The 16205-nt window shown below is 42.8% G+C and overlaps 1 protein-coding gene across 1 annotated transcript in view; it reads right to left on the bottom strand.

The window, feature by feature from the left end:
- LUZP2 (leucine zipper protein 2) overlaps nt 1–16205 on the bottom strand; it is a 276776-nt gene that overhangs the window by 38107 nt on the left and 222464 nt on the right. The window contains exon 7 of the mRNA XM_015413447.1: nt 4179–4265. Coding sequence (XP_015268933.1) covers nt 4179–4265 — 87 coding nt within the window. The remainder of the gene's footprint in view (nt 1–4178; nt 4266–16205) is intronic.

A 16205-nucleotide genomic window follows, 5' to 3' on the forward strand; every position in this document is an offset into this window, starting at 1 on the left:
TTAAACACTTCTCTGCTACCTGTTTAAAGTTAATCTCCAGTAGCATAGTTGCCTTTTGGGTTCAAGTGAAGCCTGTCTCTTTTGTACAGGTTCAGCTTGTCCCAGAAAGTTCCCCAGTGCCTTATAAGTCTAAATCCTTCCTCCCGACACCACTTTCTCATTTGCACATCGAGAGCCCTAGTCTATTCCTGTCTAACTGGCTTTTCATGTGGATCCAGTAGTGATTCTGAGACCACTGCCTTTGAGGCCCTGGCCTTTAAAACTTTCTGTCTAGTAGCCTACATTTTCTTCTAGGACATTTCCCCATGTAATTGGTGTCAACATGCACCATGACTGTTGATTTATCCCCAGCCCTATCTAAAGCATGATGCCATCCATCTTTACATCCAGCAGGCAAGTTATCATGCAGTCAAAACACATTTCACAGACTCCAGTTTGGTGTAGTGGTTAAGTGTGCGGACTCTAATCTGGGAGAACCGGGTTTCATTCTCCACTCCTCCACTTGCACCTGGCTGGATGACCTTGGGCAAGCCATAACTCTGGCACAGCTGTTCTTGAAAAAGAGCAGCTTCTGTCAAGAGTTCTCTCAGCCCCACCTACCTCACAGGGTGTCTGTTGTGGGGAGGGGAAGGGAAAGGAGTTTGTAAGCCGCTCTGAGACACCTCTGGGTAGTGAAGGGCGGGGTATAAATCCAATCTCCTCTCCTCATCCTATATTCCTAATAACTGAATTATCCACTAACAAAAACCTCTCTCCCTCCAAACCTAGAGAGGTATCCTCAGTACAAGAGGATATTGGTCCATCATTCAAGAAAAGGATCCCATCTAAGGGATCATGTCTTTCCACTTCAGCTTAACACTCTTCAACTGCAATACACACAATTTCCATGACAGCAGCAGAAGAGGAGGAGGAGGAGGAGGAGGAGGAGGAGGAGGTTTTATATCCCACTTTTCTCTACCTTAAAGAGTCTCAGAGTGGCTTACAATTGCATTCCCTTCCCCTTGCCACAACAGGCACCTTGTGATGTAGGTGGAACTGAAAAAGTTCTGCAAGAACTGTGACTGGCCCAAGGTCACCCAACAGGCTTCATGTAGAGGAATGGGGACTCAAGCCCGCTTCTCCAGATTACAGTTTGCCACTCTTAACCAGTACTGAAGTACCGTCAGTACAGGAATGGGACTGTTCTAGTAAGTCCCTGAAGGTCTTGTCAATGTATTTTCTCTTCATCAGCTTCTCCAGGTCAGCAATCCAAACCTCAAGGGAACAAACATCTACAAGTAAACACACACACAATTTCTGCCCAGTGGGCAGATAATCATACATGTGGCACTCCCTGCAAAACACTAGCTAGATACCATCACTGGCTTTCTAGCTTCATAACTGGTTTGATTGTTTAAAGTTGTTTCAGGGTTGAAATGACCAGTGCCTGCTTAATGGTGCAAGCACTGGCACTTTCCCACTCCCCACCTCCTCAAATGGTCATGAGAGTAGGGGGAGCCCATGGAGGCTCAGCATGCCAACATGAGCCAATGGGAGGCCAGTTCGCTGGCCAGGTCTGGCAGCAGCTGCCTCCCCTCCTTAACTCATGTTGTGCCTCATTCGAGGAGTGGGTGGGCAAAAGGTCCTTAACTGAATCTGTGCAAATTCTCATAGCAGGAAATATAATGCAGCATACCACCCTACTTTCTGATATGGAACTTGTATGTCTTTCCCCCCCCAGGAAACTCAGACTTCAGGATTTTTTTCCGGTTTCCACTCAACCTTTTTTATTGAACTCCCAAGATCAGCTTCTCTGTTAGAAGTCCCTGTTTGAAAGCCCTGAGATACAGGCCCCCAGGAAACCTGTCTACCTCCTTATAGAGTCTCGTCTTCAATGATCTCTAGTTTACAGCTGTGAGCTAAGGCCCCACCCTCAGGAGCTCACTAACCTCACCTCAGGAGAGACAGAAGGAGGTATCATTAAAAAAAACAGTGGGAAACGGCTGAGTGAAAGTTATTTTTCAAGTTGCCTGTATTTGTGGATGAAGTGAGGGAAAACAATATCACACAATGGGGTAATTCTGGCTGCCATATATCTTAAATATTGTCCTCTAGGCACTATATATGAACTGAATCATGTTGTATGAACAGTGTTGCACGTTTTATGTATATTTGTAGAGCTCAATATTATAGTAGCAAATTTAAATTCTCTACTTAACTTAGTTTGCACTGCAACACAAATTCCTCTGCATTTATTTCTTGGCATTAAGTATTTTTTTAAAACTTTTAAATTAGCTGAAATTTGCAAAGCCATATACTTAATATTCAAAAACAAAATGAACTCAACACATATCCAGAAGAACATGAACTGATAAGAGAACTGTTCCTTTGCTTAATTTTCTACACTGCAACTAATGTAATCAAACAAAGCACATCATACATTTTCAACAGAATACCATTGTATATGGTTTGGGCTCATTAATTACATATTGTTTTCTTCCCCTCTTCCCCTCGTCTCTTATGGATCATTATCAGAAGCAGAAGCTTAATGGGAAATGCTAGCCCCAAGAAATTCACACTTGGTCCTAGAAAGCAGTAATTTATCTTGAGGTCTAACTACATAGAACCTAATCCTATTATTCAGTCGTGAATGTATTACTGAATTCCTGTTACTTTCTTTGTAATGAGACTAAAATAGAAGCAAAGGAGAACATTTTAGGGGGTTGATTGTGTTCAAGTCAGGAAATGCAGCCCATCCCGTCAAGATAATGCACCTTCCCGACCTCTGCTGAACTCACCACCTGCTTAATCACATAAAAGCTTATTATTCCATTAACTTTTTGGTATTGTTATACACTGATTACATATGCAGCTCAACAGTGCACAGACAATATTACTCAATAGCATGAATTACTGAAGAGTTAAAGTTGGGAGTATTTGTGCGAGTTACGAATAGTTCAATGTTTCTAGAGCTTTCTTAGACAAATATATAGCCTTGCAGGTATTAAAGTGGAAAGTGTAGCCTATCCATTTTCCATAGGGCACAAACATTCCAGGTCAAAAATAATGAGCAGTGCATTAGACCAGATAATGTCAGACATCTCTGTTCATATTAAACATCTCCCTTTAGGTAATTTTTTTCCTTTAAAATATACTGCATCTGTAGCAACTGTGGTTCCTTTGTAATGAGAATCGTACATGACATATAATTCCATCACCTGCTTCTACAACCATTATCAGCACTTCAGTCATACCTCTATGGGAAAATGGATGAATTCATATGTTCATTTCCTGCACTGGACCAATTTATTTTCCTTAGGCATACGAAGCTAGGGATGGGCATAAACTGCATTTTTGTGGTTCAGTTTGTGATTGAACCATGCACCCATATGAACTGGGAGGTTGGTTCATGAACTATTTAAAGTTTAAATCCCTGCTTTCTGCAGGGAGCAGAAAGCAGGGGTTTCCACCACTCAGCATGGAGCCATTTAAACCCTGCTCTCTGTTCCCCACAGCTTCCAGCAGGGAGCAGAAAGCATGGTTGAGCCACTTAAACCCCTGGTTTTTGTTCTCCACAAAAAGCTGCCAGAAATCGCCATGAACTTCACCAAAATTCATGGAAGTTTGTGGTGGTTCTTCAGTTTGCAAACATTGCTTCACGATTCATTATGAACTTTAGTTTGTCAGCCAGTTTGTGGCCATTCCTATATGAAGCCATGATATGTGATGTATTTGTCCTCTTGAACTGTCATGTAATGCTACCCATAAACCCCATGTCATCACTAGACACAGATACCATGGCTTGTACCTGGTACCACTGACGATGCAATCAAATATGTGCCTCAAAAGCATTAAAAGGAATAATATGTGGAATGGTATCAGATTTGGCATTGTAAATTAACATCTTAATTTACCAAGTGTATTGCTTAACTAGTTAATCATTAAATCACATCTCTACCAGCTTCCTTGCTTCTTAATTTTTTTTTAAAAAACCCCTGTAAATTAGCCTGGAAGACTAGTCTTTCACATCAAAAAGCATCTGCTTTGCAGCACCCGAATATGAAATAACTTCTTTTCTGACCAAATTCTGTATATGGTATATGGCATATTTTGATACAAGCAAATGTACATGCATTTATAGGCTTTGTGGTTTGCATACTATATATACTTACTCCCATCTTCAAATAGATTAAACTTACATCTTGAGAATTGCATTCCCAGGCACTTTGATTATCTTCTTTTCTTGAAGAAACCTGAAGAGTCTCTTTGTCTGAAGGAGATCTTTGCTGGGAGATAAGGATAAATGCAGTGAAAAGTTACACTGGGGAAATGCATCGATCAGGTTTGTATTCCTGTGCTTACTTTAAAGGAACAATTATAAACAATTATCACCTGGAAATTAGAGCTTTGTTTTAAACATTCATATTACTATTAGTAATTGTCACAGATTTTCTGCATATGAGTAGCAATATAGTATGCCAGTTCAGTTACAAAACTGTTATGACAGTTTCCTATCGGAATCCATAACATATTTTACATAAGTTAAATAAATACATAAGGTTTCCATCAGCCTGTTTTGTGTTTTTTTTAACCTAGACAACAAAGGGAGTGAAATTCTCTATCTGATGTGTGGCTCTGGATTCTGAAGATTATAGAGCAAAGTTTACTCTTCTCTGTCCAAGCCCCCCAATGTCATTAGTACAGCAAAGACAAGTGAGCCGGCAGAGTGAATAGGATCACACCTAACATCATCACATTGACTGGAGTAGAATAAAACTGTGTCCATGATGGGCCAGTATCTTGGAATTGACCTTGCCCAGAACTGGGCCCTCAGATCACTATCCACAAAGGAAGCATTTTGACTGTACATGACAACACAGTGACTGGGGCCTAGAACAGATGTCCATGGAACCAAGTAGAAATGTAGCAACTGGACAACTAGTGTTCAGTGTAAGGTGCATCTGGTGCAGAAAAATGACCACAGTTCTATTAAGCATTCATGATAATGGAAAGTTGCCCCCAGTGCCCAAAACACTGTGGTCTGTTCCTACCTTTCTTCTAGCCCATCTAACCTTCTTTATCTTGAACACACACCCTCTGACTGGAAACCAACTAAGTCTTCTGGTAAACAACTCTTTCTACTAGGGCAGGCTAAGATTTTCCTAAAATGGAAGAACTTGAGGGCTGGTCATGGATCCAAGAGAAGAAGAGACTGAAGTCATCCAATAATGGCAGAATAGTCATGGCAACAAGAGCAACTGTCTCAAGATCACCCATCATTTTTAATGGCTGAGCAAGGCTTTGGCCCCTGACTTTTGTCTTACACCCTAAGCATTGTACCCCAATGTTCATCCATGAAATGACTGATCTTGTGTTACTCACTTTTTGCTATGCTCATGTTTCTTAAACTGTAAAATGGGACTACAGCCTTCTAAAGGGTATAAATTCAATATAATCTACATAGATTTCTGCAGGGCTATTTTTGGGCAGGAACGCACAGGAACGGAGTTCCAGCTGGCTTCAGAGTTGGTCATGCCCACTACAGGCAAAACCTCTGCATGCATGGCTACAGAGGGAAGGCCTGGAGAGCGACCCCCCCCCGACAACTCCAAGGCAGGCAGGCCAGGGGGCACCCTGGAAGGATCGGGGTGGCATTTAAATGCCTCCCCATGCCTTCCCCAGCTTGTCCAAGGGTTGGCTTGCCCAGGCTCCCTGCAGCCATGGGGCGCCCGGGCAAGTCAAGGGAAGGCAGTTTAAACTGCCTCCCCTCCCCTCCAAGGGCCGATTTGCCTAGGCTGCCCACATCCGTGGGGCACCCGGGCAAGCCAAGGGAAGGCATAGGGTGTGGCCTAATATGCTAATGAGTTTATGCTGTTGGGTGTGACCTATTATGCTAATGAGTTCCTGCTGGGCTTTTTCTACAAAAAAAAGCCCTGGATTTCTGTGACAACCTAGCCTCATTCCCTCACTCATCCCAGGAACTTTAGGGAAAAGAAGAGGTGCTTTCACACATACTGAATAATGCACTTTTAATGCACTTTAGCAATTGTTTGCAAGTGGATTTTCCCCCATCTTACACAGCAAATTCCAGTTGCAAAGTGCATTGAAAGTGGATTAAAAGTGCATTATTCAGTATGTGTGAAAGCTGCTAAGATCACCCTCTTTAGCTTAAACTTCTGAAATGGCATATGAGAGGCTTTAGAACATACAAAAATAAACAAGATATTTTATTCAGTGTAGAGGGGAAAAGGTCAGGTGAAATCAAGAGTAAAAGTCTGAGGTGAATCAAATATAACACTGAGGTAACATGGTATAATCACAAGCTCCAGTTCATGTGCTTCCAGCATGTAAAAGTGTTTAAGCTTTTCACGAAGTCTAAGAATTTTAGAGATGAGAGGCTTTGGTTTCAGTGTTTCCTAAACAGTTTCTTGAGTTTAACTGACTCTCTAGGTTTCAGAAGGCATGGATACACTGCCATGTACCCAGATTCCTTCTATAAACACACTAAGGATCACTCCACTCTTTGAGCTATCTCCCTTTCCAGCTGGGCAGGAAATTTCTTCTCTCTAACTAGAAGATCTATCCTGGCCCAAATGGGTGTCTTCACTGATCCACCCACTCTTCCTTGCCAACCTTCCCAGTGCTCAGTCAGTATGAAACTCTTTACAGTCAGAGCTAAACTCTCCTCAGTCAAAATTACACTTTCCACAGTCAGGGGTTAAACTCAAACTGAGTTCTCTTCAGCAGTCAGTTCCTAAGTCTTTCTGCTGAACTGATGCTAACCAATCAAATTCCTTTGAGCAGCCTGTCACGCAAGGCTCTCTGGCTCCATGAGGCATTAACCCTTCACATTCCATTACATGTACATACAGCACTTATGTTAGTCCAAGCCCCCACTTGCCACTACATAAAAGATGGTATTGTATAGATTCTGCCCCCAGGCCAGTCCAGGGATGGGGGAAAGAATTCTACACTGGCACAATACATTACTCAATCACCCAGAGAGATAGGTTCTGTGAATCTAAACACAATAGCCACCAGGAATCTCTAAACTTACTCCCTCACCATTTTGAGATTAGAGATCCCCAGAATCTCAGTTGGCATGTGGGTTTTACACATTAGCCACTCAATCTAGAGTGTGCAGTTAATCTTACACAGGTAGCACACTTGGTCAGCGTTTCAGACAACAGGATTTAGCTTGAAGTCCAGTTACTACAATCCAGACACTAATTATAAACAAGAATAAGGTTTATTCAGTAGAGAACCTTAGCACAGACTAATCAGGATTACAAAATAACAGCCTAGGCAAGTTTTGTCTTAACTACACAGTAAGAAGCATATTTACCAAGTCCGGAACAGTTATCAGTCTAGAATAGTCCATGGTAATAATCCAATAGCCCCAAGAGGTTTGGAGCAAGAAGTCCATCTTTGTAAGCATGCAGCCATGTGCTTCAGCTGCACCAAGGAGTTCTTTGTTCCCCTTGGGACAGCAGTCCCAGATGCAATTCAAACAAATAAAAAGAGCAAGAAGATCTGAGCTCTCCTCCAAGGGTCAGACAATTAAGAACCCCAATCCAATCATAATCAGCTGTGGCCATTCAGCCAATCACGGTAGACAGGGGGTGTCCAACTTTTGGGTTGTCATGGGAACAACATCTGAATGGTCAGTTGTCTTGAAGGCCACACTCGCAGTTATGTGATCCCCCAAGCCCCAACTCCCATAGCGTACGTGCTGTTTCTGGCATGCTAGCCTAGCTTCCAGCATGGAGGTGTGAAGGTATGTGGTTTATGGCATGGCAATAGAGGCCATCTGGACCTCTCTATTTGGCTTCAACAGGAAATCAACACAGCAGGGTACCAGCAAGATATCAGCAAGACACATTCTAGGGGGAGGCAGGGGTTTATATAGGAATATTTCTATACAGGTATACAGGCCAGGTTAGGGCAAAGGTTGGCATAGGGCAAGTATAGCCCTCTCTTTGTGCAGTGCCAACTAGCTCAGCCATGTGCTCAGGACTGTCTCACTGACACAATCAGCTATCACTTCAGATACAGTCTCAAGCAGACACATATCTGTCATTGGAAAGGGCAATGTCTTAATCTTATTACCTGAGGGTGTCAACGGACCTGCATTTTATTTCTACATCTCATAATCGCACCTCCGGACTTTGTAAGCCGATACTGGGACTACCCTGGCTGCAGCCTATTGTCGTTATTGTTTTCTTGAATGCCTAGCCATTAATGGAGCCAAGATTCTGCAATTGTCCAATATCTTGCCAACAAAGGTTTCCCTTCTTTTATCCCAAACCCCTCGAGTCATTACCAGCCATCCTGGCCCATCACGGACCATTTCCCCATTGTGCCCACTGCCCCAAAGGCACAGCTTTCCTGTATCAGGACTCCAAACTCAGCCATCTTTGGTTCCATCTCCTGGGATGCGTACTGGCTGGATCAACCATGTCTTTTGGGTCTTCTCAGACATGCTTGCCAGCCAAGCAATCTGCTTCTCTTCACTGTGGACTCTTCTCTTTGGAAGGTAGCTATAACCCCCCTCCCTCAATGCTTCACCCTCTTTTGTCACTGATCTCTTTAAGATCACTTCACCTCTTTATTTTCTAGCTCTCTGGTGTGTGTTTGCGTGTGTGTTTGTGTGATATTCCATTGATTAGCTGATTGTATTAGGGTTATTTTATTAATAAATTTCAGAGAAAGACATTTCCTGTCTGTCAGCTGTGCAGCTCCGAGAGGGTTCTGACTCTGGTATTGTTGGAGTACGATCCCTAGTTTGTGCACCTATTAAGCAAACAGTCTCTTAACTAATTCCCCCATCATAACTCAGACAGAGACCAGGTGTTGTGGCTAACACTTATGAGCTTTTAAAGTGCAGTCCATCACAACTTGCTTTTCTACTTTTGTCTCCAGAGTCCAGAAGCACTGTTTGCATGTAATTTTAGTTCTGCTTTATGCTTGTAGCACATTCTGAGTCTGGATCATATTAACTTTGTCACTGTTTACTAAACCACACTACTCTGTTCCTGGCCCCATCTACTTTGTCTCTAGCCCTACTTACTCATGCTCAAGAGCATCACTATTTTCAACTCTGAAATGCAGGAAATTATGGAGTAAGCACTGCAAAATTTGCCCATTAGAAGCATCTGGGATGCATCATCTGCTGCTGTATGAAATAATTTTCATAGCATTCTAGATAATTATATTTGGTTTCTTATTTTATGATTTAAATGGATGCTTTTTTTAAAAAAGGCTACTTATGTGCTTTATTTGGCATTGGAAGGCTGTTCACTGTCAAATAATGTTCATATCTCATTACAGTAATAATATATGCAGTTACTAATAATAAATATCTAATTACAATTACTACCTAATTACAAAGAATGCACCATTCACCAGCTGAATAAAAAATCTAGTTAGCAGTCTGTTTACCCAGTATAAATACCACTGTGCCCTCAGGGGCAAATCATTTTTTTTTGGGGGGGGGAATCCCAGCCACTTTTCCAATTTGTCTCAGCATTTCTAAAGCTTGCTGAAGGTTTTAATATTTCAGGATTGTGTGTGTGATATTTTCAGGGATCTACGTCCAACATTACTTTCACAAATCACAGAGCTTTACAGGTGAGACCTTTTCATGCTTGATTAAAATTCAAGTTTCAAATTTCAGGCACTTAAGAATTAAGCAAAGCCTTTTGCAGCCCATTTAACTTATGCATGGGCTTGCTGATGAAACTAAAATCCATTTGTGTTTGCAAAGCTTTCAGCAAAAAAAGAAAAAAAAGAAAAACACAATAAAATAAAAATCCAGGATACTTGAAACAGAAGAGCAAGCCAAACTCATTATTTCTTAGAGTTGTGTTCCAATTTTTGTACTGGAATAATTGACATTCTTGTTCCAGCCACTGCTTCCTATTTTTTCTGTGCATCTGTCTATATATTTTCCCTTTCATTATATAGTACTTACCATTTCTCTGCTTTGTATTATTATAATCTTCCAGGTCTTTCATTATCTCTTCACTGCCTAATACTGCTACATGTTTCTCTAATCACAGTGCTTTGAGTTAATGCCCTTCTTTGACATTGGTATGTCATTTCACAGTTTCTTCACTGAAGCTAAATTTCAGCTGCTCAAATTGCTTCACAGCATCTTTTGGATCTAATTTTGACAACTTTGCATTCTTTATGAATTTACCTACAGATGTACAACCATTACGTGAGGCGAAGTTCTGCTTCTGCTATAAAGAAACTAATCCTAGTCTTAAAATATTTGGGTTCAGGACTAATGCTCCCTCTAAGCTAGGGAGTCTTCTGAGTAAAGATTCCACTTTGTGAGCTACTGGCATTAAAGTTGTAAGTAAGTGATTTGGCTACTCCATAAATTAGTTTGCTCTGGAGCCATCCTTCCTGAGCTAAGACAAAAATATGTGAGCCAGAGGCTAAAAAACTGTGAGCTAGCTCACACTAGCTCAGCTTAGAGGGAACACTGTCAAGTGCACCCAAGAATAAACCTTTGATAAGCAGTTTAAGACTATAATCCTAATCAGAATTACATCCTTCTAAATTAATTGAAGTCAATGGGTTTATAGCAGTACTAATAACCCAGAGTAGCCTGATCTTATTGGTACTCAGAAGCTAAGCATGGTCAGTACTTGGATGGGAGACTACCAAGGAAGAATCAGGCTGCTATGCAGAGAAAGGCAATGGCATACCACCTCTGCTCATCTCTTGCCTGGAAAACTCCATGAGATGGAAATTCAAAGGGTCACCATGAGTCGGTTGTGACTTCATAACACACTTGACCTTTACAAAGTGTATACGTGGGTGTCATTCTGTTTGGGATTGCACTGTATGTGTCCCTCTGCATAAATTCCTCTGCAATCTTGATTTTGTCACTGTTTATATATTTTTGCAAAGGTTGACACCATTCAGACTAGGGATGGGATGAACCAAACCACAAAGCAAAATTCATGATGTTCGTGGTTCAGGAACCAATGCCCGTGATAGGTCCATGGTCACAGATTACCATGAATGTTTAAGGCAGTTCATGGGGTTTGTGCCAGTTCCTGGCCAGAGCAGAAAGGAGGAAGTGAGCCAACCATGGGGGACACCCAACCCACATGGTCCCTGGGCTGGAGCAGCCTCCTTCTCTGCCGGTGACACCCCCCACCCTGGGCTCCTGGGGTGGGCCTGGCTGCTGCTGTGTAGCTCACTGTGGCTGTTTCCTCCACCAACTGCCTCAGCTGGCCATCTCTTCTCTGCTGCTGACCTCCTGGGTGAGTACCTGATGGGAAGTCTGGAGGGCATCCTCAGGTGACAGGGGAGGGTGGGTGAACACCATGCAACAGATGGGGGCTTCCCCGTTGAAGTAGTGCCTAGGGCTGCCAAGCCGTGGCAGGGGATCTGCACGTCTTCACAGGATCCCTGCCACGGGGGACAGCGATACGCATTGCACCGCCATCGCCAGGATGTGACGCTACGCGTTGCTCTGGCAACGGGGCTGTGTGGAGTCCCATTGCCAGAGTGACGTGTAGTGTCACATCCTAGCGACGGCGGTGCAACGCATATCGCTGTCCCACGTGGCAGGGATCCTTTGAGGATGTGTGGATCCCCCGCCACAGCTTGGCAGCCCTAGCAGTGCCTGACCCTGGACAGGCTGCTCCTCATTTCTCAGCTTTCTTTGTGCAGTCGGACTACACAAGAAGGCCCAAAACAGCTCAGCAGCTCGGAGTGTTCCTGATGCTCAGCTGTTTTTGCTGCTTTCTGAAAAACCCATTTAAAAGGACTGTGGTCCTTTTAGATGAGGTTTGCTGAACCCACAAACCATGAACTGGAACACATGTTTGTGGTTCATGCCCATCCCTAATCCTGACATGATAAAGAAATAAGCTTGAACCCCTTCCCCCACAATGTAAACAACATCTAATGTGGAATCATGTTCTATGTGAATGCCTGATTTTGTGGTAGCCCAGTTCATATGATTTCCAAGACCTTTTTCAAAAGGGGGGGTGTGTCACGGCTCAGGTGGGGTGTCACCTGATGCTGCCACCACTCTGGATTTAAGTTCCATTGAGAAGACCCAGAGCACCCTCTAAAGACCTTCAAACCTCCCTTTTGGCCGAATAACAGGCGTGAGGACCAGGAAGAGTGAAACAAGGAAAAGGTTTATTTTATAGGAGGTCAAACAACAAGGTGCATAATAATAACAGTAACTGGGTGAAAAGAAATCAAATGCCCTAACTCATCTAAATATATACTGTCTCTCTTTTTTTTTTTATGAATTTTTATTGATTTTAACACACTTATAATTACAGCACACACTTATACTTACACCCTACCCCACGCCCCACCCCCTCTCACCACCCCCCACAAACCAAAGGCAGAACATCTCCCTTTCATTATTGTTTATCAATCCAATTGTATACTGGTGTCCAAACCTTCTGAAATCTTAATGTCATATTTCCACTAACTTTTTGTGTTAGATTATCCAGTTCAGCTATGTCAATCAATTTGTTAATCAGTTGTCCTTTAGTTGGTACCTGCTCATTCTTCCATTCTCTTGCGAGCACCATTCTAGCTGCTGTTAGTATGTGCAAAATTAGAAATTTTTCATTTTTCCTCCAATTATCAGGGAAAATGTTCAACAAGAATATTTCAGGAATTAATGGAATTTGTTTTTTGGTAATCTGCCATATCACCTTCTGGACCTCCTTCCAATATGCCTTCACATTGTTACATAACCAGAAATAATGATACACTATGCACTTGACTAAATGATGACCATAAATAGGACACATTAGTTTGCTAAAAGGTTTTTGCAGTGTATATTTATTTGTCACTAGATTTAATCTGGTGGCAGATATCCCCTTTCGGGCCAACATTATACAAGCAAGAAGTGGCCGTGCAGCTCCAGGCTTCCTTGGATGGAAGGGAGGGTCCAGATCCACAGGCAGTTGGTGTAGTGGTTAGGAGCACAGACTCTAATCTGGGAGAACTGGGTTTGATTCCCCACTCCTCCACGTGCAGCTGCTGGTGGGACCTTGGGTCAGTCACAGGTTCTCTCAGAGCTGTTCTCTCAAGGGCAGTCCTCAAGAGAGCTCTCTCAGCCCCAGATTCTTAACAGGGTGTCTGTTGTGGGGAGGGGATAGGAAAGGAGATTGTAAGCTGCTCCTTCGGGTAGTGAAGGGCAGGGTATAAGTCCAATCTCTTCTCCTCTCTTTCAGTCTAGTTTCAGACCTGATTTTGGGGGCCCGTCTCTCCTGGTCAACTAGACCAACCACCAGGAGAGAGAGAAGGGCTGGGTAATCCCGACATGTCCCCTGGACCATTTGGCAGCTTTACATGCCGTTCCTCACACCTTCCTGCTCTGCTTGAGCCCGACCCCATCTGGTTCCAGAAAGTGACACTGGGGGGGGGGGGGCACCGTGTGTCTCAAAATCAACTGAGTGTGATCTAGCTCATAGTTCTTTAGTCTCCGGCTCACACATTTTTATCTTGGCTCAGGAAGGATGGGGCTCCAGAGCAGACTAATTTACGCAGCAGCCAAATCGCTCGCTCACAACTTGAATGCCAGCAGCTCACAAAGTTGAGTTTTTGCTCACAGGACCCCACCGCTTAGAGGCAGCATTGCCTGTCGATGCTGTTGATGGGGAAATGGAACAACAACAAAAAAAGACTTCATTTTGTGTGTGTCTTAAAACTTAAAAAGGAGCTGTGGTGGCTCAAGTGGTTAAGATGCTGAACTGCAGGCTGTAGAAGGTCAGTAGTTCAGCAGTTCGTCTCTAGTTCCAGCTCCCGCCAACCTAGCAGTTCGAAAGCAAGAAATTGCAAGTAGATCAATAGGTACCACTTCGGTGGGAAGGGAACAGCATTCCGTGCGCCTTGGTGTTTAGTCATGCCGGCCACATGACCACAGAAACGTCTTCGGACAGCGCTGGCTCTTCAGTTTTGAAACGGAGATGAGCACCGCAACCCTAGAGTCGGACTCGACTGGCTTTCGAGCAAGGGAAACTTTACCTTTTTAAATAGGTACCACTTCAGTGGGAAGGTAACAGCGTTCCGTGCGCCTTGGTGTTTAGTCAGGCCGGCCACATGACCACGGAAATTTCTTCGGACAGCACTGGCTTTTCAGCTTTGAAACGGAGATGAGCACCGCAACCCTAGAGTCGGATTCGACTGGCTTTCAAGCAAGGGAAACCTTTACCTTTATTTAAAACTTAAAATCTTTGATTGTCCTGAATTCCTGGACTCTGCCTGAATTCTGCTAATGTCATAAATGCTGCTGACATCATGGGGGAGATGTGATGTTATGAATGTGCGTGCCTGCTGCAAGTAGACCTAGTGCTGCACTCAATAAGATGAACAAGTACCGCCTTGACCTGGATAGCCCAGGTGAGCCCGGTCTCGTCAGATCTCAGAAGCGAAGCAGGGTCAACTCGGGATGGGGGACCTCCTTGGAATACAGGCAGATGGGAGGCGGGGGCAACCGCTACAGGAATCAAACCTAACCACTACACCAAAGTCCTAACCACTATACAATTTCTTAATCAATTTATCATCAGCATGTAACAATATTTTATCCATTTTCGTTATATTTGAATAAAAACCCAGCGGTTTATCCTTAGCAAATCTCGACTCTGTTTGTAACCTTTCCCACCAACCTATATTGATCTCTTGTTCTTTAAGTTTTCCTGTTAATTTTATTTTTTGCAATAAATTAGGATTTGTGAAAGCTTCACATGGTGAAACCCATTTAGGTGCCTTGGTATAAAATAACCTTTTAATATTTTCCCATACCAACAATTACCAACTGTATCAACAGTACCAACGGCCCCACCAACTGAGGCTTTATAGCCGGGCGGGAGCCTGATGACACCATTCAGCTGATAGTTGATGTTAGAAGATAGCCATCTTTTAATGTAAGTTATGTTTAAATAGTATGATTTATATTGACTGATAGTTTTAACTGGAATTTTAGTGTTTATTTATTATGTTGTTAGCCGCCCTGAGCCTGCCGAATGGTGGGGAGGGCAGGATATAAGTGTAAATAATAAATAATAAATAAAATACACCAAAGTCCTATTTGAAAATAAGGTTAAGGTTAACAGTCTTTGTATCCAGAATTGTTACTGCAATTAACATTATTTTTAAAAAAGTTTTATTCTCATTTCAGTTACCCCATGCCCCCCTCCAGTTATGGTGTTGGGGTCTACACACAACATGAAGGACAACCTGGGTCAAGGTGGTAAATCGGAACTCTGAAATACAGTGAATGAAGGGGAAGAGAGGGAGTGAACGCAATTAAATTATACCGAATATATATGCCCTGTGAAAATCACCAGAGATGCCACCTCACACAAAAGAAAAGAACTCAGAGTGATCAGACTCCAATTAGGAATTTTTAGTTATTAAATCAATGTCCATTTAGCCATAAAATTGTAGTTATTAAATCAGTGACCATTTAGCCATGTGTTACCATTAGACATATCCATTGTTTTCCCCAGAAACAATGAAGAAGGAGGAGGAGAAGGAGCAGGGTTGGCGCCAGGTTTTTTTGCACACTAGGCGAGACTACCTTCTGCCCGCCCCGCCCCCTGTGCGCCTGCCAATTTTCAAACATAAAATGCATTTTAGAAAGAATGAAAAACACAAAATTTGAAACTGCTAATTTCTTTTTTTTTAATTGTGAGAACAAGTAATAGAATCTCTGGTTTTCTCTCTCAAACAGAAAAACACAAAGCACAAAGCATTTTGAAAAATCCTGTTAATTGTGATGTTGAAATGTAAGTTTCTTTAATGTTTCCATTTCAGGCACATCAGAATCTCATTTTGCATGCCTTTTCTTTAGCAAATTTTGTCACAATTTCTTCAGGTCAAGCGCTGATGCTTCAGCATGTTCAATTGAAACAGTTGCCAAACCAAGTAGTCTCTTCTGCAGCATTGTCAAGCGTATGTGTGTTTTTATAAATTTGAGTTCTGAGAAGCTCTGTTCACCCCTTGCCAGTGACACTGGAAGTGTCATCTCCTTTTGACAGTTAAAAGAGGGACGGAGAAAGACAGAGAGAGAGAGAGTTGGGGGGGAAAGAAAGAGAGAGAGAGAGGGACAGAGGGTTGACAGAGAGAGAAAGTGAGGGGTGAAGAGAGAGAGAAAGACAACAAGAGAGAGAGACAGAGGGGGGGGAGAGAGAAAGACAGTGAATGAGACAGAGAGAGACAGAGAG

The sequence above is a fragment of the Gekko japonicus genome, unplaced genomic scaffold (genome assembly GCF_001447785.1).
Source record: "Gekko japonicus isolate JY-2015 unplaced genomic scaffold, Gekko_japonicus_V1.1 scaffold1062, whole genome shotgun sequence".
NCBI classification, from domain to species: Eukaryota; Metazoa; Chordata; class Lepidosauria; order Squamata; family Gekkonidae; genus Gekko; species Gekko japonicus.